The 23,642-nt window shown below is 45.7% G+C and overlaps 1 protein-coding gene across 3 annotated transcripts; it reads right to left on the bottom strand.

The window, feature by feature from the left end:
• Positions 1-911: 911 nt before the first annotated feature.
• DAZAP1 (DAZ associated protein 1) lies at positions 912-23,079 on the bottom strand. 3 transcript variants are annotated; one of them, XM_065652377.1, is made up of 12 exons: positions 22,932-23,079; positions 18,142-18,182; positions 17,526-17,692; positions 17,124-17,189; positions 16,460-16,570; positions 14,761-14,809; positions 10,249-10,331; positions 6,976-7,129; positions 5,274-5,303; positions 4,699-4,839; positions 3,855-4,037; positions 912-1,907 (listed from the first exon to the last, which is right to left on the bottom strand). In XM_065652377.1, exons 1-12 carry the CDS (start codon positions 22,961-22,963, stop codon positions 1,735-1,737), a joined length of 1,230 nt encoding a protein of 409 aa, XP_065508449.1. In that variant the 5' UTR covers positions 22,964-23,079; the 3' UTR covers positions 912-1,734. The 3 variants fall into 3 exon arrangements, with proteins under 3 accessions (XP_065508449.1, XP_065508450.1, XP_065508451.1); XM_065652378.1 differs by having other exon boundaries at positions 16,460-16,567; XM_065652379.1 differs by lacking the exons at positions 10,249-10,331; positions 17,124-17,189; positions 17,526-17,692; positions 18,142-18,182; positions 22,932-23,079 and having other exon boundaries at positions 16,460-16,548.
• Between the last annotated feature and the right edge of the window lie 563 nt (positions 23,080-23,642).

Here is a 23,642-nt window from a genome sequence, read left to right as displayed (position 1 = left end):
ACGAGCTGGTTCCGCGCAGGTGTCGGTCTCCAAAACCTTTTATCCAAGCAGAACTGGAAAGGCAGCAGAGCGGCGATGACGCAGGCTCTTTCCGTTCCGCGGTTTTGTGTTGTAGCACTTTCCACAGTGCATTTCAGAGAGCGATAAATTACAAACCAAAGCTCAGCGAGGAGCCCAAGCGGCTGCACCGCATCCCAGTCACACCTGCGCAAAGGCGCAGGGGAGCACCAGGAGCAGGGCCAGGAGGAGTCGCAGCGAGCAGAACTGGCACAATCCAAACAAACCACAAAAAAAACCCCCCTGAACTACTCAAAGTCCCAATCTGCGCAGTAAGATGCTCATAAATCCATGTTTTACCCGGTTTATGCTGCTCTCAGCAGTTACAGAGAAAACCTCAAAGGGGGACAGTGACTGGATCAGAGGCAGTGAGAACACGTGTCCTGTGCATCAGGACAGAAACGGGACTTGCGGATCACGTCACCAGGAAAATCACCTCTGGATTTCAAAAGTGGGGAAAGAGAAACAAGACGTTCTCTCCTGAGATATCTACACATGCCCCCTGGTAGCTTGTCAGAACGTGTTTTCACAGCACCTGGAAGCCTCAAGGTCAGACAAAGAGCAGCACCAGTCACCGCGAGCCCCACGCCAAATCCGCTCCCGGCCAGAGGCACCAGCGTCCGTGACGGCTCTTCAGCCACCACGGAGCGTTCTCAGGAATCACCGACTCCATTCCAGTGCTGGTAGCTCCCCAGTCCACCGAGGCACAGCCTAAGCCTGCACGCTGACGTCAAGACGTGAGTTTCGAGGCTGCCAATCGATTTCTCACAAAAACACAAATTCACAAGAAACTTTTTTTCTCAAAAGAAAAAAAAAAATAAAAATGGAGACAGGCTTGTGTTTCTAATCCAAATGTACTTCTCTTTATTCAAACCAGGGGTAATCACTGGTTAGTGCAAAACGCACCTAAACCTTTTTGCCTGAGGGAAATCTACATCTTAACAAGGCCTCCGTTAACCCCGAACGAAATCCACAGAGGATTTGAAAGCGTTTGAAGCGCAGATCTAACGCTGCACTTCCTAAGTGACTCTGTGCATCAACAAGTCTGCACCTGCCTTGTTACCAGCTCTACACCAGTGGGTAACAACAGCAAAATACACTCAGTAGATTTCTTTGAACTCCCAGAGTTTCTGAACCATCCGCCCCACCACTAAAGTCAGGAGTAAGGGGGTTGCAGCTCACCCTCACTTCCAACAGTGCTAACGGAAACCCTGTTTTAAATTAAAAAATAAGCCAGCATACATAGTAGAAAATTTCTCTTAAAAATTTCACAATCTGTAAATGTATATATTTTTTTTTTCTTTTAAACATAAAAGTTTACAATATACGGTAAAACAAAGGCTCAGGAAAATAATTTCAAAAAAAAGAAACCTGAAGTTTTGAATTAAAGCTGAAGACATTTTTAAAACCCTGTAGTTTGAACCAGTGACATTTTCTTTATTTGTGCTGATGGGTTAGAGAAAGGAAAATATTTAAAAACTGCAGTCCAAACACCCACAGCTTTGCCTTCAGAAGCCATCTTCCCCCAGCCCACCCCCCGCCCCAAAAAAAAAAAAAAAAAAAAAAAAAAGGTGTTGTTACGTTTTTCTGCCATCAAGTATGTGATTGTCACAAGTTCAGAAGTCTGGGATTCCTGGGTTCGCCGGCAGCAGCCGCCCCGCGGGGACAGAGCTCACGCTAGCGCCGGTACGGGTGAAATCCTTGCACGTTGTGGTTCTGTCCTCGGCCGAAGCCGCTGCCGCCGGCCGGGGGGCCGCTGGACGGCTGCACCGAGGGGCCTCCGTAGGGAGGGGGCTGCTGGCTGGGGTCAGAGAATCCTTGTCCGAAACCACTCAAGTCTTGTCCATACCCTGGGGAGAAAACGCAGCGTCAGCTCCCGGCCTCGTCGCGCGCACAATGGCAGCACAAAGTCCAAACGCGACGCTGCTCCCACCCCCCGTGCGCAGCCTCAGGAGCAAACGCCTCGTCTAACACGGGAGGTTGAGCAGCTGCTTTCACCTCCCCACAGAGGGGAACACGCCAAAGGCAGAACCGGGAGTTTCTGCTTTTGGGGTAACCCTGCCCAGGCTGGCAGTTGAGCTATGGCATTACGGCTGCGCAAACATGAAGTGGCTTGCAGCTCTGCTGGCAGCTCCTTCTGAATAGTTTTGGGTTGGATTGTTTGGTTTTTTTTATTGCCTAAAAACTAGTACTGTCAGGTTCAGCAGAGATGAAGGTGGAGCAAGGAGGTTTTTCCTGAAGTCTCCCAGCTCCTGTCCTGCAGCAATTGGGCTGAGTGTGCAGAGGAATTGTGCAGTCACAGCTTCGCCAGCTTCCCTGGACAGGGAAAAACCTCCCGCGCTGGAGATACACACTGGAGAAGACAACCTGCCGTTCCCTTTCAAAAAAAACACAGCGCTGCTGCCTGAATACATGTTTGAATTAACTAACCAGCCTCTCTTTCAAGGAATACTCAATTCAAAAAATGTAAATTGAAACATAAGGGGCAAAGCTGGCAAAGCAGAAGCCAGAAGGTTGTGACTACTGCCCCCAATCTCCTCTCTAACGGAACCCTGGGTCCAAAGTTGCCCTTGGAAAGAACAAACAGCCCTCCCCGAACACTCGCTGCCCGGCCAGGCTGAAGAGGATTTGTTGCAAGTTCAAAAAACAAAGTTCCATTTTTATCTCGTTCTCCCTCAGCTGGAGGAACTCAAGCAGTGAGGCTGTGACGTGGCCCAGCAAGGGGCAGAGCCAGGCGGTTCAGAACAAACACAATTTGGGGATACGGAGAAAGGGTGAAGACGAAAGATACGCTGGAATTCCTGCTGCCAGTTGGCAAGACAACTAGATGCAAATTAAGGACACTGAGAAATTTAATAAAAGTTCCTGTAATTAAATACGACTCTTAATCATTATAGTGGCATCAGCGCAAGCCTCTGCTATGAAAGATGGTATTAAGAATCCTAATTACTAAGTACGTTTCTGCAGTTCTGCTTCTCTCTATGCAAGCTTAAAGCAGGCTTAGCTCTCTTAATCCAAAACAAAGTCTCTTAGCATGTCTTCAGTATTTCAATTTCAAGCTCTGCCCGTCTCTCAGGACTTGCTACCACTAATGAGCATTAAAACACATCTATCACAGGCCTCTATTAGCTCAAAATGCTAATCCAGTCATTTTTTCAGACAGAGATAAGCAGGCAACCCAAAATACACTTTAACGGTTTGCCAAGGGGTGAGGCTCAGAGTGGAGGGGGAAAATCAAGCTATTCTCGCTGTACTCTGCAGCGTTCCAGCGTTAAGTGGTGGAAACCACAGTTCTGCATTTGTTCATCACAAAGGAAACCTACAGCATAAACCTGACCAGCCAGACATTTCAGTACCCATTGTTTTCCCCCCGCTTTCCCAATCCAGCGGCTCCGCGCTCCAAGCCGTGCTGAGCACACCAGGTTTGCTGTGTCACATCAGAGCCCGAGCTCAGCTCGATCAGAGGACAAAGCCTCAGCAAACAGCAGCATCATTCACACCTCAGCTGTGAGTTCTCGCTTCAGCCCAGCTGATACAAGTCTGAAGTGCACAAGGCTGAAGACAATTTCACAGCATACAAGCAATATTTTAGAGTCGATTATGAAAATACCCTCCGGCTAGAACGCTGCATGATTTAAGGATCACTCGAGTGCTGGTGGCTGGCACTCCCATCCTGGAGAGAAGCGCCTGCAGCGTTGGCAAACTGTTTCTCAACACTGACCTTCTCCCCAAGTGTAAAAGAAAGGGAGGAAGGGGAGACGGATGAAGCTGAGTTTATTCTCCGGGCAGTTACTTACCAAACTGACTATAGGGGAATTCTGGCTGAGCAGTTGGGGGTTTGCTCATGTCCTGAGTTGCCTGAGATGGCGGTGGTGGCGGTGGGAACGCGAGCGGGGCTGCCCCCGGCGTGGCGGGCGGAGGGGGGACTCCAGGAGGGGCAAACTGGTCAGGCGGAGGAGGTGGAGCACCGTAACCAAAACCTGTGCGAAAAGACACCATAAACCCCATCACGACTTCCTGCATGGCTTTAGAGTATGATAGAACTAAAAAAAAGTACTTCTAAGTCTATTAAAACCGAAGTGTTTGTGAACTCACGTGCACACACGAGACGTGAGGAAGCAGCCGTATTACTCAAGATCTCAGGAGGAAAAAAAAAGATATCCCAAGGTATGCCAAACAAATGGTTTCTTCACAGCAGAATGAGCAACTCCAGGTAACTGGGTGCCATCCTCTGCCTTCTTTTTTAAAGCAGGTTTGTGACTAGACTTTTCAAAAGGTGACCTGAGAGGTTAGGTACTGAAATCCTATTATATTTCCAGTGCCAGTGGTGACCTTAATTCCTTAAGCTCCTCTGAAAATCCCAGCCTGTGTCTGGCCCAGGTCACCACGCAGTAATCTCTAACTTTTCTCTCAGATGTCGTAATAAGGGGACACAATCAATCTAAATTCATTCAGCAGCACAGATTTAGAATAGAGAACATAATGAATGATTCTTGCACCCCAGAAGAAAGGAACCCAAGTCACTGACAAAAATACTTACAGCTCAGAATACACCATTTAGGAAAAACACCTAAGGATGTTTTGGGAAAAAAAGTCCAGAGAAATATGAGCAAAAGCCAAAAAGGGAATTGTGTCACTTACTGAAGGGCGGAGGGGTGCCGTAGCCCTGCGGAAATCCCTGCGGAGGGGGGAAGCCTCCGGGAGGGGTAGAGACGATGTATGAGGTAAAGGGTGGTGGCGGTGGCGGAGCTCCTCTGCCCGGGGGGGGCGGGCCGTACCCCCCTAAAATCACAGAGAAAACAACAACAAAAGCAGCTTCAGAAGGAAAAGCTGCTGCTTAAGTCAGTATCCTCTAGATGGGGTAAAGCTGTTGGATATTTTCACATTTCAGACGCAGTCTCAGCATTCTATGAATTCTTACTTTGGGAAATATTTGTCCTCCAATATCCCTACTGTAAATAATTGCGGTTTAGAATGTAATTCCTTGATAACGAATTAGCATGGTTGCCAACAGCAGGCTGTATGTCAGCTCCCATTACTGATTTGGTAAGAATACGCTATCTTCTCCTTCGTCCTTTCAGCACAAATTCAATCAAGCTCTTAAATGTAGGTTAAATACTACAGAAATCCACAAAATCACTGTTAATTCTTAAAGAAACTGCAACCTGGCTCAGTGGGATTTTTCTTTTAAAATTGGTCCCATATAGCATACTTACCAATTGCCTGTCCAGCTGGCACCCACATCCCTAAAACAGAACAAAAAAGCGACTTATACACGCACTGAAGCTGTGTACTGTGAAACAGGAATGACCCAAAGCAAGCCCATCCTGCTCTGGCACAGGCTGGGGATCCTCCCAGTGTCCCTTACAGATCTATTTTTATGGTCCAAGAAACAGCCTTGGTCTATTTTTGAATATGTAATTCTGAAAAGACTCAATCATTCAGCAAATAATGCACAGAAGAGACACCAGTCCCCAAACTCGTGTCAGATGGAGCATTCAAGAACTGCGAGAAACTACACTAGTATAATGAAAAACCACTGAGAATCGCAGCAGACTACACATCCAAAGCATTTTTAATACACTGCCAGGTTTATCCTAGTTATTTTTTACATTCTTGAACCATAAAGAACGTCATCTTCTGCATTTGTTACAGCATTAAGATCGAAAGATAAATGCATTTATGTTTTCCATTAATCCTTCCCATAGATCAGATATCATTTTCTCGACAAATAACCACATTGAAAATAATCTACTTTCTCAATTTGTGCAGTTGCAGATTAGCACATCTGGGCAGAATGTCAAAGCCTCAGCTGCGCCTTTCAAGTTAATAAGCACCATGGGGAAACGAGCAATCCCTGCACCGAGGTGCCATCTATTGTAGCCAGAGATGAAGCCGTGACGCTCCCTCCAGCCCCCCAGGTGAAAATTTCTCATCTATCAGAGCAAGCAAGTTCTGTTCTGTCAAACGCAACTCAATTATACCACCGGATTTCTCCAGAAGTTATCGAAACTGTCTTTGGATGAACTCAGCATATTTATCCCGTCTTTGAAATCTTGTGGGGGTTACAGCCATCAAACCCAAAACACACGGCTGCTCCTTCCAGCCCTGAAGGGTTCAAGCTAAATCAAGAAAATTAGATGCAGTAAGTGCTCCCCGGCACCACTGCCAGCCCCATAGCTGCTTGTTATTTTTCCAGACTACATTAAGCAATAAAATCCAAAGACAAGACCATCTGTTTTTCTCTCATCCCTTTCAAATTTTACTTAGAACTTCCTTTGAAACTGCCTCATCCTTGAAAACCTGGATTGCAACAGAATTTTTTGTTAGGGTCTCACGCAGGCACAATCCCACAACATGAGCTTTCCCAACATCATCTCTGCGTTACCAAAACCCAGGTCAGTTCTGTTTGGGGAGAGGCAGGACCAAAGGGTCCAGGTGATGCTCTGCCCGGGACACGTGTTGGACTCTGCACAACCCACCGGCTCCTGCGCCATGAAACAAAGGTTTTGGGGAAAACAGGCGAAGGAACAACCTCAGCACACTTGGGAAGGCCCGACGTGTGGAATTTTAGCCCTGCTATCCATAATCCAGCAGAGTCATCACAGAATATCAAAGATTGGAAGGGACCTCGAAAGCTCACCCAGTCCAATCCCCCGCCGAAGCAGGAACACCCAGATGAGGTTACACAGGAAGGTGTCCAGGCAGGTTTGAATGTCTGCAGAGAAGGAGACTCCACAACCTCCCTGAGCAGCCTGCTCCAGGCTCTGGCACCCTCACCGGGAAGAAATTTCTTCTCATATTTAAGCGGAACCTCCCGTGTTCCAGTTTGCACCCACCGCCCCTTGTCTTATCAGCGCTGATGAAGGTGGGCGCGCTGTCACGTGCCAGTAGCCCCGAATTCCGGGTGCTCGGTACCTTGCGGGCCGTATCCCTGCTGCCAGGTCGGCGGGGGCTGCCCTGCCCAGCCGTTGGCAGCGCTCGGCATGATGCGGCTTCCCCACTGGCTGGCGCCGGCCGGCCCGGGCGTTTGGCTTTTGCTATCGCGGGGTTCTGCGCGTTTCACCTCCACCTAAACAAACAGAGGGAGCGTTCAGGAGAGGTGGGGCGGGTCAGGGAGCCCCCCTGCCCCTCACACACACCCTTCATTACGCTTAAGACTACACTTAGCATCTTATGACTTATGGCTAAGTACTTAATTATTAAACTTAAGGCCAGTAATTTAAAATGTTTCTCAGGTACAGTATATATGATGGTAAGACATTACGAGTCCTACTGTTGAGGTATTTCAAGTAAAACACATCCTACAAATCACTGTTCCATCATAGTACAGTATTCAATGGCTTTAATCTTAAAACAGCAGTACCCTCTTACAACGGCTCTTCACTTAAAACGAGCAGAATCTTAAGCCATTTATATACTAATTTAACACTTAAGGCATGAGTTACAAAGACAACATTTTCAATAAAAAAACCTTTGAGTAAAGAGCACGCCCTGAAAAAGGGTACTAATGCTTTAACCATTCAAACGTGTTTGGGGTTCATTTGAGAGTTACGGTTTAAACCCACCCCAGCTAACTACAATTTCAGCTCTGCTCATACCTGAGAAACACACAGTTGTTTGTTTCGCTTTTTGTTTGCTCGTTTTTAAACTTAGATTTTTATTTAAATGTCTAATGGAAGATAAAGACTTACCTTCCCCAGGCTAACGCTTAAAGAATCTCAATTAACTCAAACAATGTCAGAGGGAATGGATGTGATAAGAGAATCTTACATTACATCTAACAAAAAAGTAAACAAACATGCAAGTAATAAAAATGGACAGTTGAGTCAATAAGAAGCAAATCTTCATACTGTGTTAAGTCAGTGACAAAAGCCCTCCTGTTTTTAAAATTAGTAAGCCACAGCGATTAACTTATTTTATTCAAAGATAAAATGTCCTAGTGTTCCAAGCCATCGAGTAAGTGCATTTGACCTACTTAAAATAAGCTGCACATTCAATATAAACCTCTCTCTCAAAAAAAAATCCACTTTCTGATTTAATGAAACACTCTCAGCCCTCATGCATGCTGAATTAAAGCCTTTCTTATTTTATGATTAATTTTAATGGGTGCCAGAGTACAAAGAAAATAAATCTCAATCATCAATGGGCCTGAGTAGTATGGAAAATAAAGTATTCAGAATTCTTCCTGCCATGTCTTAAAGCCCATTCATGTCAGAGAACAAACAGGAAACAGGCACCAGGCAAGGACACCCCCCCTAACGCCCCAAGGACACCAGACACGACAGTCACCAAATCCCCTCCAGAGGCACCAGGGGAATCCTTCAAAGGACTCCAATTAATGAGTCTTAACACATCTGCCTCCAGGGAATTCAGTTATTGCTTACAAAAGCACAGTCCTTCTTGCAATTTTAATTTTTTTTCCCCCCTTTCAACGACATATGGATTCATTTCAGCAATACCTTTTTAATTACTAAAAAAAGAAAGCGATACCATTTTTAAAGGAGACATTATTAGTCAATGAAGAGAGCAGAGTATCCGGAGCTCATTAATCTATGTGGAAGAATCCCATTAATTTTTCAGCGGTGAACTGCCAAACCGAGGACTGAAAAATCCCTGCGCAATATTCTTAGCGCCGAGGTGAAAATTCTCCACCTGCCTAAAGCCCAGCTGACACCAAGAAATGAGGCGCCTCCATTGCTGCGAGCTGAAAGAACGGTGAATATTTCTGCTTTTTATGTCATTGAAAGGGAAAAAAAAAAAAAAAAAGGCAAAGGCACTAGAGCAGCTGCACTGCCCTGTGTTCCCATTTCCAGCCTCCTTTGTGACACAGCCTCTCGTTTACAAGGTTTGGGGCAGTTTAAGGCAATTCCAAGGAGAGATCAGAGCACGGACATGGGATGTAGATAATTCAGCCACACACCAGCACATGTTTATTGCTCACAAACGGGAGCACAAAACCGCGCACAGGAGGAAAACCGGAGTGAGCAGGAACAGCCGCTGGTGTTCAGTGATCACGCCAGCACATTTCTGCATTCGGTAGCAAACCAGCCCACCCCTCAACCCCAAAACAAGGTCATAGGAATAAAAAGCATCATAAACCAAAATTCCACTGATACGCAAGAATATATCCCCTGCTAGCTAAATAAACGCTTATGAAATATCAGCTCATTGAACGACTTCAGAAGACAATGCAAAATTATACAATGCAATAATTTCAGGAAAAGGGACAGTATTCTTGTGTTTCCTTGAAATCTATTCACTCTAAGGGTAGCAGTTTTAACATGTTAAAGATTGTGGATATTATACGGTAAAGCTGCAAGGACTTTAAATTTACAAGAACTTCCTGTGGTTATTTTTCATTAAGAACCTGTTATTTTCTCTGTATAAAACTTGGGTGTCCTGCAACAATTTACTTTGCTTCTACGTTTTTTTTTTCCACAGGTACAAGCATGTTCCTTGCCAAGTAACATCAAAGCAAGCATAAAAATCCCTCCCTATCAAACACCCATTTGCTGACAACACAGTATGAAGATGAAACAACCAGAGGTCACTTAACTGCATTGTGGTTAAATACTATATAGAGTACGTGGGTTTGTATCAAAGTTTCACAGTAAGTGACCCAATTTTTTAAAAAACCAATCCTTCACGATGTTTGTATTTTTTTTTCTTTTCAACTTTAAGATCATATAAAGGAGATTGTCTCGCACCACCTCAAAATTGGAGTATCAAATACACATCTGAAGGAGTGGTAACTTAAACCAAGCCTTGAACAACTCCGATTTCATTGGGATTCTCGTTTTCCAACGGCTGGAAACAACTAACTCCTGTCCTTGCACGTCCGAGCGCTCCAGACCAAGGTCGGCGCTGTTAATTCGGTGTCGTGTTAAGCTCTGCCCCCCAGGTCTGTCAGCACAAGGCCTCGCCCAAAGAAACCAGCCCAGCCTAAGGTCTCAGGCCTTCCAGATCTGCGGCTTTTCTCCAAAACCCAGCCCCAAACTCGCTGCCTCTCTCGCCCCTTTAAGCAACTCCGAAGACTTTCCCCACCTTCATGGATAAAGCCTCGAATTTGGATGTACATGCTCTCCCGCCTGAAGCTGAGTTGGTTCTTCGATCTTACTCGCCAGTGAAATTGCTAGTTGCCCAAGACTTGGTTCTTTCTTAAGGTAAAATAAAACTACAACTACACACTTTTTTGCCCATGATGTCGTGAAAATGCATGTTGACAGCCTGGTCCACTGATTGTTCGTCCTCGAAAGTAATAAATCCAAAACCTAGCCAACGACGAAGAGTGAATCAAGGTAGCAGGGTGTTGTGACACAAAACAGGATGATGAACAGTATTAGGGGCGGACCAAGGGTTCAAGCAGGGGTTTCAGATAACGGAGACTTGTGTTAAATTTTCAAAAAAAGTCAATCTGAGAAATTGCAACGGATACTTCCTGTAACTAGGCAATTAATGCCTCATCTTGATTTCACACATGCAACTTACAAACTGAGATTTTAAACTTTTTAAATTTGATTTTATTCCTAACTCACCTACCAGGAAACGGAAAAAAAGTGCTAATATAGTCATAAATACAACTGTGCCACATGATTAAAAACAAAATACTTGTGGGACAGCAGATTAAAGTCAAGCAACTTTGCTGCTCCTATCTTTGATCCAGACTAGGTTCCCAAGGAAAACTTCTTATGTCCCTGTTCCCCAAAGCTGCAAAGCAACTTCCTCCCATCCCTTCCCCCATCTTCCAATTAGGGAATATTTTCCGTGGAAAATAAGAAAGTTGTCTTTGAAATGTAGCTGTTAAAGCATGAGAAATTTTACCACTCCATGGATGAATGAGAAGCTTCAGAAGCTGACAACCTAGATCAGAGGTTCTCAAGTTTTCCACACCTTAGCAAAGCACATCATGGACATTACTCCTTCCACCGCAGCAGCCCCTGCCAACTACAGGAGTGTTGCTTAGAGCGCGACACTTGCCGTCACATCCCTTCGTCTATTTTATGTCTTCTAATTTTCTGCTGCTTTGCTCTTGAAAATCCATGCAATACTTTCCAGTCCCTCTTTTTGCCCAAGACATCGCTAAGTGCTGCAGATCCCTTTGATCTGACCACAGCCCTCGGTGGCGGCAGCTCAGCTGAATCCAGCAGCTTTTGAACAAGCCGCAGGGGAAGGTCTGACGCCTGTAGAAGACGCCAGAAAACAGGCAAAGCCCCAGGACTAAACAGCTTTTTGGGGTCAGGCTTTGAGAACCACTGCGCTTAGGTTGTAGCTGCCGATACTGCCGAGAGAGTGGCAAAATCGTGGTTAATGTCACCGAACACAGAGGCTGGTTCATGCCATCAACCACTTGCTGCCGGTGTGACAACCCGGTCCCGGGAAGGTCAGGACACATGCAGTACATAAACTGTGCCATTCTTTAGATCAGCTAAGGGTAGAGCAATCAAAATTAGAAGGAAAAACAAGGTGCGGCATCAAAAGCATATGGAACATGGATGCATTTCTGCTTTTCTGAAACCCAAGATTTCCCCCTTGGTTTGCATTTTGCTTTGCAGCTAGTGCTGACAGCAGCCATATATTGCTCTAAAGCGTTAAACAGAAATACAGTATCTATAACAGTTAGTGTCTCTCTGAGCTTATCCAACTGGGTTGGGTAAGCCCAAAGAGGCCTATTGTAGAAAAAGTTTATATATAAAAAAATACACAAAGATACAGGCCAAAATAGATTCCAGCAGGTCAAATTCTGCTGTCAGCAACAAGAGCAAAAGACATCACTAAAATAAACTTAAAATAAAAAGGAAAAAACTTAGCATTTCCCACACACAAGAGACTGGCAGTATAAACGAAGTTTTGTTGACCTGTGATGAAAGCAGCCTCAAAATTGAGAGCAGCATTTCATCACAATATATTTGTCTGAGGTTAACTGGAAATCTAAGTATTGGAGCCAAAAGAAAAGTAGTTGTATTTAAATCACACGTTTAGTATTACAGCCTTTATCTAAAAAGGCGTGGGAAAGAAAAAAGGATGGACACCATCTACATCAGAAGGCTGCTCGTTTAACTGGATTCCAAGACTGAAGGAGGGGAACAGACCGTGGTTGGGGATGGGGTTTGGAAGGGGAGAAGGAAAGAGAGTAAGAGGTCACTGAGGAAGCCAGAAAAAGAAAACTTAAAAGGGCCAAACGTCACAAGATAAGGAACAGTGAAGAAATCTGAATACGACACACAGCGAAATTCCACCAACATTAAATTTTAAATACGCTAAAAGGGATGAAGTCCAGTAGCTATATTTTTTGAAGGACAGGACTCTATTAAACTAATTGCATTTAGCAGGAATCCAAGACGACCAGGGAACAGAGCAATGATGCTGGTTTGCAGCCAAGGGGAGGAAGAGAACAAACACAGCAAGAACCTGTAAATTACTTCCCAGCTGTTGGTTTAGCCAGGAATAGAAAGCAGGAGCAGCAGAGACTGCAACAAAGCCGCTGTTTCTCTTAAGATGTAAGGAGGCTGCGCTTCTGCTCGGGACTCTGCAAAGAACAGGGATGAAAGCAGGAGCCGGCAGAGCAGGGAGGGACCGCGAGGAGCCAGGATGACTCGGGTCCTCAAAGACACCCCGGCAGCTCCTCAAGGACATCGCCAGCTCAGGCTGCTTCCCGGGAGGAGCTGGAGGCTGACGGATGCTGCGGGGATTAGCGATGGGGACAATTCTTCCCTCCTCCTACCAGCAAACTAGTACAACGACATGCAGTAAGGGATCTGCTCCAAATGCGAGGATAACAAAGGTAAAGGAAGAAGGCAAAATTCAGAATGATGCAAGCAGAAGATGGCAGCGAAGCGGCTTTTTGAGTGTTGTAAATACAGTTGTTCAGCTCTTGTGTTAGAGGACGGGGACGGAGCGACCAGGGCCCTGTGCCACAGAGCACAGGTCAGAAGGGAAGAGGGAACGTGTTCTGATCAGGAGAACCCACCACAGACTCCCAGCTCTCCCCAGCACCCCCAGGGACTCACAAGGCCAGTTTTGGAGATGACAGTTAGTTACCACGCTACAGAAAAGAATGTAATAGAGCAAAAATGAAAGTCAGAGCAACAGGATTCAAGAACACTGTTTAAGAAGTCAGATGAACTAAGGGAGAAAGTATTCGGATGGAGACAGAGGTTTCCAAAACTGGACACGTCTGCCCTTCAGCTTCAAGCTACCACCAGGGAAGGGGACCCGAAACCCTCATTTTTCTTTTTTTTTTTTTTTTTTTGGTATAGCTTTAAGCAGAGAAGCCATTAATTGAGACCAGGATTAATCCAGACAAGGCAGGATGTTTTAGTACCTTTTGCTCAGAGGCTGCAAGGCTGGGATTAAACACTACAAAGATATAGATGATACAATAATTACTGAAATATTTCAGAACTTCAGCCACATATTATACGCAGATGCCTGTATCTTTGTCTCCACTGCCGCCTCTATTGAAAATCAGATGCTCTGGAGCATTTACATAGATGAATTTATGTCCTACTTAAATAAAAAAATATATCTGCTGAAAGAAGATTAAGATAGCTAAAGCAAGAAAACAAAACAAAAAAACAAATATATTGAAACTTCGTTTACACTCCAATAAAAGACAAAGCCCGTCCCTCCTCTGACTGTCGAACTGGCCTGTACCTCTGTGATAAATTATCACCTAGAGAGAAGAAATCTAAAGAGATATCGTTAATCACAGTCAAACAATTCACAGAGAGAAAAGAAAAAAGAAAAAAAAAAAAGAACTTACTTAAACATTACCATACTTTACTATGAAACACTTAAATATGTCACTAAGGATGTATGTCTAAATTAAAAATAAAACTAAGACTTAACAGCTTAATAAATATGAAGTGAAGAATATATTTCTTAATAATGAGTCAGAAGAGAAATGAAAGTTCAGATGGCAAACTATTCTCGAGCATGTAGAACATGCTACAAGGTGGTCAGTGCGACTAAGCTCCAGTATTTAAAATATTGCCTCTTAATTGTCAAACAGATGGCGGATGCAATGGAAGGTGGATGACATGAAACTTGCTTCATATTTTGACCAAAGGTTAATCACGTTGGCAAACAGTCTAGTGACACTTCCAGGTTTGTTTGGGTTTTGCTTGGTTTGTTTTTTATTTAAAAAGTCATCTAGCATACAGGGATTATATGTCCCAATCAAAATCTATATATTTCAAAGTTATTTTGTGTCCTTTAACAAGTGTTTTTCTTTAATTTTAAATGAAGCCATTTAACCAAAACAAAAAGCATATAATGGATGGATTCTATTCTGTTCTCAGGTTCAGACACACTCTGAACTGGAGCACCCCCCCATGCAATTACAGACATCGACATACCTTTCATGTGCAACAGGAGGAAATTCTGCCTTTTTCCCCCCCCATAGTACTTTAAGCCACAGGAGTGGCTTGAGAATCAAATTTAATTCAATAACTAGCAAAAGAAAAAAAAAAAATCCACAAATGAACATGAAACATCTGACTGTAAATGCACAGATACCAACTAAAGCTGCAGATGAAGAGTCTAGGCTTGAAGTGATATTTGCCCAGTGAATTATTCTTTTTCCTGAGGCAACGTAGAAAAAACCAAAAAGTCTACCTTTTGTGATGGTGTGAAATAGTTTGCCATCTGACTATAGGAGAGTATGAAGAAATTTCAAGGACAAACTAGATCAGCCTTTACCTCGGGGCCTCTGTTTCTCTGCGTCATAGATCATGACAACTTCAGTGACCTGGAAGAGAGAAGGGAAATTCTACTCGCTCTGCGACCAGGGGAGCGTCACCACCAGCACCCCCGGCCACTGCACAAAGCGCGAGCCAATGCTGGATGCAGCGCAAACAAACTGGGAATTTAAGGGGAATTTAAGAAAAGCCTGAGCTCATCTGTTCTGAAAAGCTGCTACTCTGTGGCCTTTTAAGGTCTCATCACAGTTAAGGTTTTAATCCAGTGTTATGGTCGCTACACTGTTTATAGCCTCACTGTAGCCTATTAAAAAAACCCCCAAAGGTTTCTGTTTTTCAACATACTGTTCATCAGTGCAGCTTCTTAAAAGATTATTTTTTCCATTTTTAAACATTTTCACTCTCAACATGAAAAGCAGCTTTAACTGCAAACACATTAAAGAATTTCCACAGCTTCTCTGAATTACTTACTTGAATATCAGTGTGGCACAGAGCACCAGTTAGAGATTGATGCTTTAAATAGCATTACAAAAACCGCCTAAGTTACATGTGATCAGCATCAGTGTGACTTAAAAAAAAAAAAAAAAAAGGTTAAAAAAAAGGAAATGGAAAATGCAAGCTGTTCAAGGGCTTAAAGATTTTCTTCAGAATAAGCATCGCTGTGGCCACAAAACATATATAAGAACCTCTACTTCTCCAAAGACAATTTGTTATCATTAGGAACGCTACATAGACTCCCCAATTTCGATACTATTGTTAAAGTTCTACCACTTACTTTTAAAAGCACTTACACTTAATGGCTGTTGCCTTCTACATTTGGTGGAATTAGCTCCACAGCTGTGGAACATGTTCCCCCATTTTTATTTACAAGTCTACTGCAGCCTTTCAAACTAAATAAATAGTTGTTAGCCATTGCCTTTTATATATTTAAAAAATTATCTTAATCAAATTTTAAATACTGTACTGCTGATAGACGTAGCTACTTGAGATCTTAGAGAATGGTGATTTAAAAAAAATAAATCGAAACGCACTAAACGCCACTCAAAGGTGGCAAGTTCATATCCACTGGCACAGTCCTGAATTTAACTCAAGCAATCTTGAAGTTTCTCAAACTAGTTCACAGCTGAGTTAAGTAGTTCAGCTCAGGAATTTACCATCTTGAAGGGGTAACGATAGTTGGGATAAATGGGAAATTAAAACTAGGAAAAAAAAAAATCAGAAGATAGAGTCATTTCTGTCCAACGTTATAAACTGAAATAAAAACAGGTGCATTAACATGAGTAGTAGTTTGTCTCTAGAACGGAGGTTTTTGGGACAACAGAATTCAGTTGATTGCAGATGATGACTTAACAAAAAAATAAAATCAACAAAAATTTTTAATCGCCAAACTGTAAGTTATCAATTGAAAAAAAATTATTCTTAATCCAACTCGACTCAGGAGTTTTTGCAAGAAGAGCATAATGCATCAGGTAGACTTAAACAAGAGGAAACAGAAGCAGCAAATAAGTTACATGTCAGAGCAATAGATTTTGACAAACACCACGATACGCTTCAGGATGATGAACGTTTACTACAGTTTATCACAAAATGCTTCAGTATGTCCCTAAAGCAGTTTGTCTAAATTAACCCCAAATCTGACAGCTAGCCAAAACCTGAGCAAAGGCAGCGGGGGGAAAGCATCGTGCAGCCCAATCACTCACCACTCCGAATTTCTTGAAGTATTCCCTGAGCTCTGTCTCGCCACAGTTATGAGGAATCCCACCAACAAAAATTTTATTTGATTTATTGTTATCGCTCCTGGATCCTTTCTGCTGAATCAAGGAGGAGAGGAGAAGGAAAAAAAAAATAATCTGTCAGAAGGACAATAAAGTTGGCTACTTCTGTCATTTTACACTTGAGAGGAGCCATCTCTGGGCTCCAAGTCTCCTGCTCATTAAAGTGAAGCAACTGCACATTCAGAGCACAGAAGTTGAGTGTTTGCAGTTATAACCCAATCTCTGTTCTTCAGAAGATCAGAGAACTAGGGACTGTGTTCTGAGGCCATTTACTCATTTTATGGTGAAATCACATTAACCTGCAGGGTGTGAAATAGGCTGGGAAAGAGCGTCAGCCCTGCGAGTGCACGGCCAGACAGCGGCTCCACCGTGGGACAAACCCAACCAATATCACACCCACAAACTGACCAACGCAAACACAGAACATTCATTAACACCCTATTGTACTTGGGGTCTTACCATGGACATCTCCAAAATAAAATTTACACTCAAGGCCTGTGTACTGACTCCTGATTTCAAAATGCGGATATAACACAAGGTAGGCCAAAACGTGGAAAACAGGCAGGATACACCAAGTATCTTTCCTTACCCATCCTTCCTTCGGTCGTGTCCTTTCTGGCTGCATCCCCCTAGGTGTACATGGCTTTGGATCAATCTGGAAGAAGTTCCAGTTTGGTCAGATCTCAGCGTGCAGAATATTGTTCTAAAAGTCACGTTTATGGCAGCTGAACACAGCACTGCTGAAATCCAGCTCCTCAGATCAAAGCTATCGTCAGTACATCGCTTCTACAACGTGACACAAATCATTGAGTTAAAGCTGTCTTACCATCATTAATTAAAACCAACAACAGGTAACTTTTACACTATCCAGCCTGCAAATAAGCAACCCAGAATTTAAAACTGATTTTTGGAGCAGTCTGGAGAGAAAAAAAAACCCACAAACAACAACAAACCAAAACACACACACAAAAAAGCCACAAAAGCAACTTACATTTCGGCCGTCTAATGTATGAGGTCTACTGGCCAGTACTGTTCCCACACAGTTAGGATCTTTAAATTTGACAAATCCAAATCCTCGAGACTGGTTTGTTGTTTTGTCTTTCATAATTACACAGTCTACAACTTCTCCATACTGGGAGAAGTAGCTACGAAGAGTTTCTGTTAAAAAAAAAAAGCATATATTAAACAGAACCAGCTACTAACTTTACCAGGCTGTGTTCACAGTTGTAAGACAAAAGATAAACAAACACCTAAACAAATTCAAACTCATCTTTTGAAAATTATTAAATTTTACTTCCTCTAAACAAATGGTATATACCGCTTTATTTCCACTCACACACAAATCCAGTAGCATCACAGTAAAGCAATGATGAAGAATTGTTATCCGAGTTGTCAAAAACTTCAACACCAAAACCAGATGGAAAATATAAACCCCAAAGTGATTCACATATATTTGAACTCTCTCCACAGAAGATTTTCTTGGTTAACAGGAGAGAGCAGCACAATCCCATCCACCGTTCCCCGCGGGCCGGGCTGTTCCAGAGCTGCGTGTCCGGGATTTCCTGCTCGCAAGGCCTGGCCCAAGGGCTGCGGAACACGGAGCTCACCTTGTGTCGTACTCCAGTCCAAGCCACCCACAAACAGTTTCCTGCAACGGAAGCAAACCGCAGTTTTAGGGCGCTACACCACAGGTGCTTCAGCTCATTTAATGCAGGAATCAGCTCTTCTGAAGAGGTCTGCGGTACCAAGGCCTCCAAAATACACTACAAAGCCTGTTCTTCAGGAGAATTCACTAGTCTTTGTGACAACTACCTTCTCTTTCATGAACAGAGATTGCAAACTTATTAGAGGAACACTTTTTTTTTTTGGTCTTCTCTTTGCATAAAAGATCAGAAAAGCCCAAGTTTCTCCAAAGTTCTGATGTCAGGTATGAGAAGGCAGTGCTGCTTTGAGGGGTCAGTACAATAGTCAGAAGGAAAAAAAAACAACATAGAACATCACACCAAGTACATTTACCTCCTCTTCCGCAGCAGAAAGGAGCTCCAGCACGGAACACTTCATAGTTCATAAAATATGTACAAAGCCTTGCTGAAATTATTTGGAAAGTGATCCAAGAGCACCATTACAGTCATTCTACCTGGTTAAGCCCACACCCATCGCAATGGGACAGTTGGGTTCCTGTCAAGGCCAGGACCCTGGGCTCTGCGGTACTTACACAACTTCTCTGAGCACAGGAAAACAGCTGCAGGGTCCATGTGGTTCCAATTTAAGGACGAAAACAAAATCCAAAGCTTCCGAGATAAAGCAAACTGACAGAAAACCAGACATCCTAGAAGTACCCAAGTCCATTCCACTGAGCCCTCAGGCTTCCTTGCCCCTCTGTTCTCACACTACTGTCCTGGTAAAGTCCTTAAAGTGCTGATCAAAACAAAACCCCTCCACCCATTCCTTTTGTTATTCCCTCACCTAGAAAGACCAGTCAGAATCACTTTTGTCTACCATTATCTTCTAGTTAAATGAAAGCAAGAGTACAACTCCCAAGTCCAAGTCTAAGAGAGAAGGCAAACTTGTGAGGCAAGTACTAAACAACAGAGTAGCACTAATTTAGCTATTAGTCATGAAACCATTTCACAACTTGGAGATATCTCCAAATAGACGAGAAAGTCATGGCTAAAACCCAAACTGAACTCCATGCGTGAAACTTCAGACAAATCAGATTTAACACTTCTGAAAGAGGAGCCAAATCTGAACCACGTCACGCCGGAGCACGCCAAGGCCTCGCTAAGCGCACAAGGAGGAGCGGAGCGATGCGACGCCACCTGCTCTGCAACTCCTTATCAGCTCCAGGGTGTGACAAAACGGCCATGCAAAGTCATTTACTCCATAATTAAAAGTTAGTTCAAAGCCACCTCAACACTTGGCTGCTCGCAGTAAGATGCAGCAACTCAAAAGCTCTCCTGTTAATAGTTTTATGGGTCTGCGCAGACAAGTGCTGAGGTAGTTTATCTTTGGAGGATGCCCTCAGTCCTGCAAGAGGAACCGCAGCCTGCTTGTCTTCTGCTCGCCCTCAGCTGCATCCCAGTACAGCTGAAATGCGACTGGGAATTAGTGCAGCTTCACTGAAACTGAGAAAGTTGAGGTTCTCCTAACAAAGAAAAAACCCCAAACTTCCTCCCACCTGCTTTAAGAAGTAAGAAATGGGCCACATTGGACAGAGGGCACTGGCGAAGGGACAGCCCTGCAGCCCCAGGTCCTGCGCGGGAGGGAGTGGAGACAAACCTGCAGCGCTTTGCGCTTTGATTCACTCTGTGATCGGCACCACGTCGTGACCCTTTGCAACGGCCAACAGCGACTGAACCACTGCCTTAGAGTGCACAGACACCGCGCGTGAAAATAGGGGGTGACTAAATTCTGTATTACACAGCACCCACAAGTCTTGGTCCATTTAGGAAATTTTATTTCTAATTCACTACGTGAGAGCTGACATAAGTCGTATCTTAAAAAAAAAAAAGACCAACTGTTATGCACACATCAAAGCACCTTCTTAAGCACGCAGACAATAACCACACTAGCCTGCACGGTGCTGCAGCAGCGGCTGCATCTGCTCCTGCGTTATCAGGACCGAGTGCAGGCCTGGCTGCTATTGCACGGCCCACAATGACCAACTTTTTCTCAAGGACAGGAAACTCGCCCCACCTCCCTCTCCCGGCAAAGAGCTTCTCGGGGCGTCGGGGCAAAGAACATATTCAGCACCAGGTAGTTTTCAGCAACAGGTCATGTTTAGTGACAGGCAAAGCTCAGCCGACAGCCCCACCATGCTCAGATCCCCTGTCCCTTCACCACGTTTCCTCTGCATGCACAGGACATGCGCACAAATCTGTGTGCTGCTTCTTGGGCCACAATTTTCAGGTAAAGTGAGTTCTACAAGGAAATAACTTTATTTGCTAAGAGGAGAGGAAAAAAGTAACCAATCTCATGCTATATTCAGGTTAAACTTTTGATAGCCCATTAGCTGCATTTTCTCCATCAACTGTATTTTGTGAGGTTTTTTTTAAACTAAATTTGATAGCTTGGTGTGTAAGATCAATCTAAAAATACCAGCTGTATTCTGACAGAACATTGAGCTGTTTGCAGGATTCCCCGACATTAACAGTCACTGAAACCTTCCAATTCCATTATTATTTGTAGTCACCCTACATGGATTTAAACAAACAAAAAAAGCCAGGTTGCCTAAGGTCAAGCACAGCAGCTGTATGTAAATACACGTTTTCTATTTGTGTGCACAGTATAGAATGGCAAAAGCCAGGGCTGGACACACTGAGCAAACCAAGAGTCAACTAATCCCGACCTAACCCACAGATTTACACACCTGGCGAGTGGTCCCTGTCCCACACTCACTTGCATCACCAGCCTTTTCCTCAGCTCTTACACCCGTTGCCTCCCATCAAACTTGGCGTTCAAACAGCTTAGGGGTGGTTATCAAAATCACGCCATCAGTTGGAGCCTGCAGCCGTCACTGGCCTCACACCTCCCAACACTCACTTGGGGAGCGGGACGCGGAATAACGACTCTTCTGAAGTTATAGGATGTATAACAAGCTTCAAACAAGTTTCTCGAACTCATGTGTTCTGCTTCAACTGTCTCCTGACAAAATGTTACTTGCTAATTTATTATTTTCTGCCATAAATGTGTCTGTCACTGAAACAACTAACCCCAGAATTAGTAAGAAAGCATGCACATGTATTTTAGAAGTGCCAAAAACTCAACAAAAGCACAAACTCTTTGCCTATGTAAAATAATCTGGCAGTTTGACCAACATCTGTCATTCCTCTCAGCAGTCTGATGAGCTACGTCCTGTAGGACACAACGATGTCAAGAGCAGCACTTACATTTTGTAATTAGTACTTTGGACTATTTTGAACAATGAATAACACAAGGCCCTACCTACTCATACTGACATGACTTCAAGGCCTACAGCATTCTAAGTATTATTTAACTTAAAATCCCCATCTAGAAAAGCACTTACATTTGTAGCTTCCTATTAAGACTTGCACCTCACATCTTTCAAACAAGAACTTCCTTCACACAACTACAGTTGACTAAACTGCACTTTATTCTACACTTTCCACTTGGGCACTTTTGGGGGAGGAAAAAAAAAAAAAAAGGAAATCACCATCTCTGATTAAAATCTGATCCTTTCAAATCTGATTACAACTCAGAAGGATCAAAATCTAAGTGGTCTGCAACAAGAACAAGCCCTGGGCCAGCCAGGCCTGCTCGGGATGGAAGTTGACGATATCTTCGGAGTCAGTCGCAGCCTGCGCTTACCACCATGGCACACAGCTCCTTAGGCACCAGACAGTGATTAAGGCCCAGGAGCAAATAAAAATACTTTCTGAGCAAAACCAACACATTTAAACATGCCTCGTGCAACGTGTGTTGTTTGTAGCAACACGTTACATTCAAAACAGTCATCCTGCCTCTTGGATTTTTAAGACTGTACAAATTAAGAACACACAGAGTAAATAAGCAGCTTAGTACACGCTGGGACATCACGAGAAGGGAGACTGGTGCAGACTGGTGCGTGTCCACCGCAGTTCCAAACGACATGACCATTTTACACGCTGTGCCAAAACTTGCAGTGAAAGCTAAGCAACCCGTTTTTTAATTTTTTTTTTTCTGTTTTCGGTGCTAACATACTAAGTCTGCAGTCTCTCAATGTAAACGCCACAAAGCTTTAGAACACAGCACCGAGGCAGAACAACATTAAAAACGTCCCCAAAGAACCAGACCCACGGCAGGGTATCGGTTCGGAGAAGCCGCAGGATGGCTGGGAAGCCTTTAAAGCGAACGCAGCGCTTTCCTGCCTGCAGTTCAGGAGCGGAGGGAAGTTCGGCCGGGCAGCTCCGGGCGGCGGGGGCCGAAGGGACGCTCCCGCCCGCCGCCTTTGTCCGGCCGCTCCCCCCGACCCGGGACCAGCCAAGGTCCCGGCCCCTCCGGCCGCACGGCGGGGAAGCCCTGATGAGTCACCGGAACAAAGTCACCGGCGGGTTTCACACCGCGCTCCCCTCGGGGAAGGGGGGAACCAAACCGCGTGTCCCCCCGGGGTGCGGGCGGGCGCGGGAAGCGCGCGGTGACCTTGGGCCGCGCGCACCTGCCGCCGCAGCCCGGCGCGGGCCGGTCACGTGACGGGGGGAGCGCTCCCGGCCCGCAGGGCCCAGCATGGCGGACGGGACCGGCGGCAACCGGCGGGACTGGGGAGCGGGGGGAGCCTGTGTCCCCCCCCCCGGCAGCCCCGGCGCTGCCCTCGCCTCAGGGCGAAGGAAAAGCAGGCCCGGACCCCCCGCCCCAGCGCCTCGTCAGGCGGTGTGTGTGTCCCCCCCGCTCCCCTCCTCACCCGATCTCGTCGGCGCCTCCCACGCTGTTCATGGCGGCGGCTCCTCGGCGGTATCCGGGGCCGCGCCCGGCTCTTCCCTCCGGCGGCGGCGGCGGCGGCGGCAGGTCGCGGGCTGCGGGCGGGCGCTCCTCGCCGTCCGGCCGTTCCCCGTTTCTCTCTCTTCCCCCCCCCCCCCCCCGCGCCTCCCGAGCTGCGCAACGGCCGCCCCCGGCCCGGCCCCCCCGCCGCGCGCTCGCGCTCCCTCAGCGCCGCCAACCGCCGCTGCGCGCGCACCTGCCCCCGCTACGGGGTCTCCGGGGCCGCGCCCAGGGAGGGGCGGGGCGGCGCGCGGGGGCTGACGGGAAGGGCAGTCCGCCCGCACCACGTGCCGCCCGCGGCTCCGCAGGGTCCTCCCGCCCCCCCGCCCCGCACGGCCCCCTGGCCCCCCCCCAGCCGGGACCGGCCCTTTCCCCCCGTCCGGTGCAGCCTGGCCGTGCCCAAGGGTGCGGGTCACCCCGGGCACGCACAGCACCGTGCACAGCTCGGTGCATGGCACGGCATGGGGCAAAGCCCTGTGCAGGGCCCTGGAGAGTGGCACGGCCCCGGTGTGTAGCCCCAGAGTGGGGCACAGCCCCCCCAGGACAAGCCCTTCCTCCCTGTCCCCCCAGCTGCGCTGGTCCAGTGCTGGTCGCTCCGGCCGTGCACAGCGCAGTGCACGGTTCCACTGACCCC

Source organism: Caloenas nicobarica, chromosome 27 (genome assembly GCF_036013445.1).
Source record: "Caloenas nicobarica isolate bCalNic1 chromosome 27, bCalNic1.hap1, whole genome shotgun sequence".
In the NCBI taxonomy this organism is placed as follows: Eukaryota; Metazoa; Chordata; class Aves; order Columbiformes; family Columbidae; genus Caloenas; species Caloenas nicobarica.
This window is presented reverse-complemented; position numbering and strand designations above follow the sequence as displayed.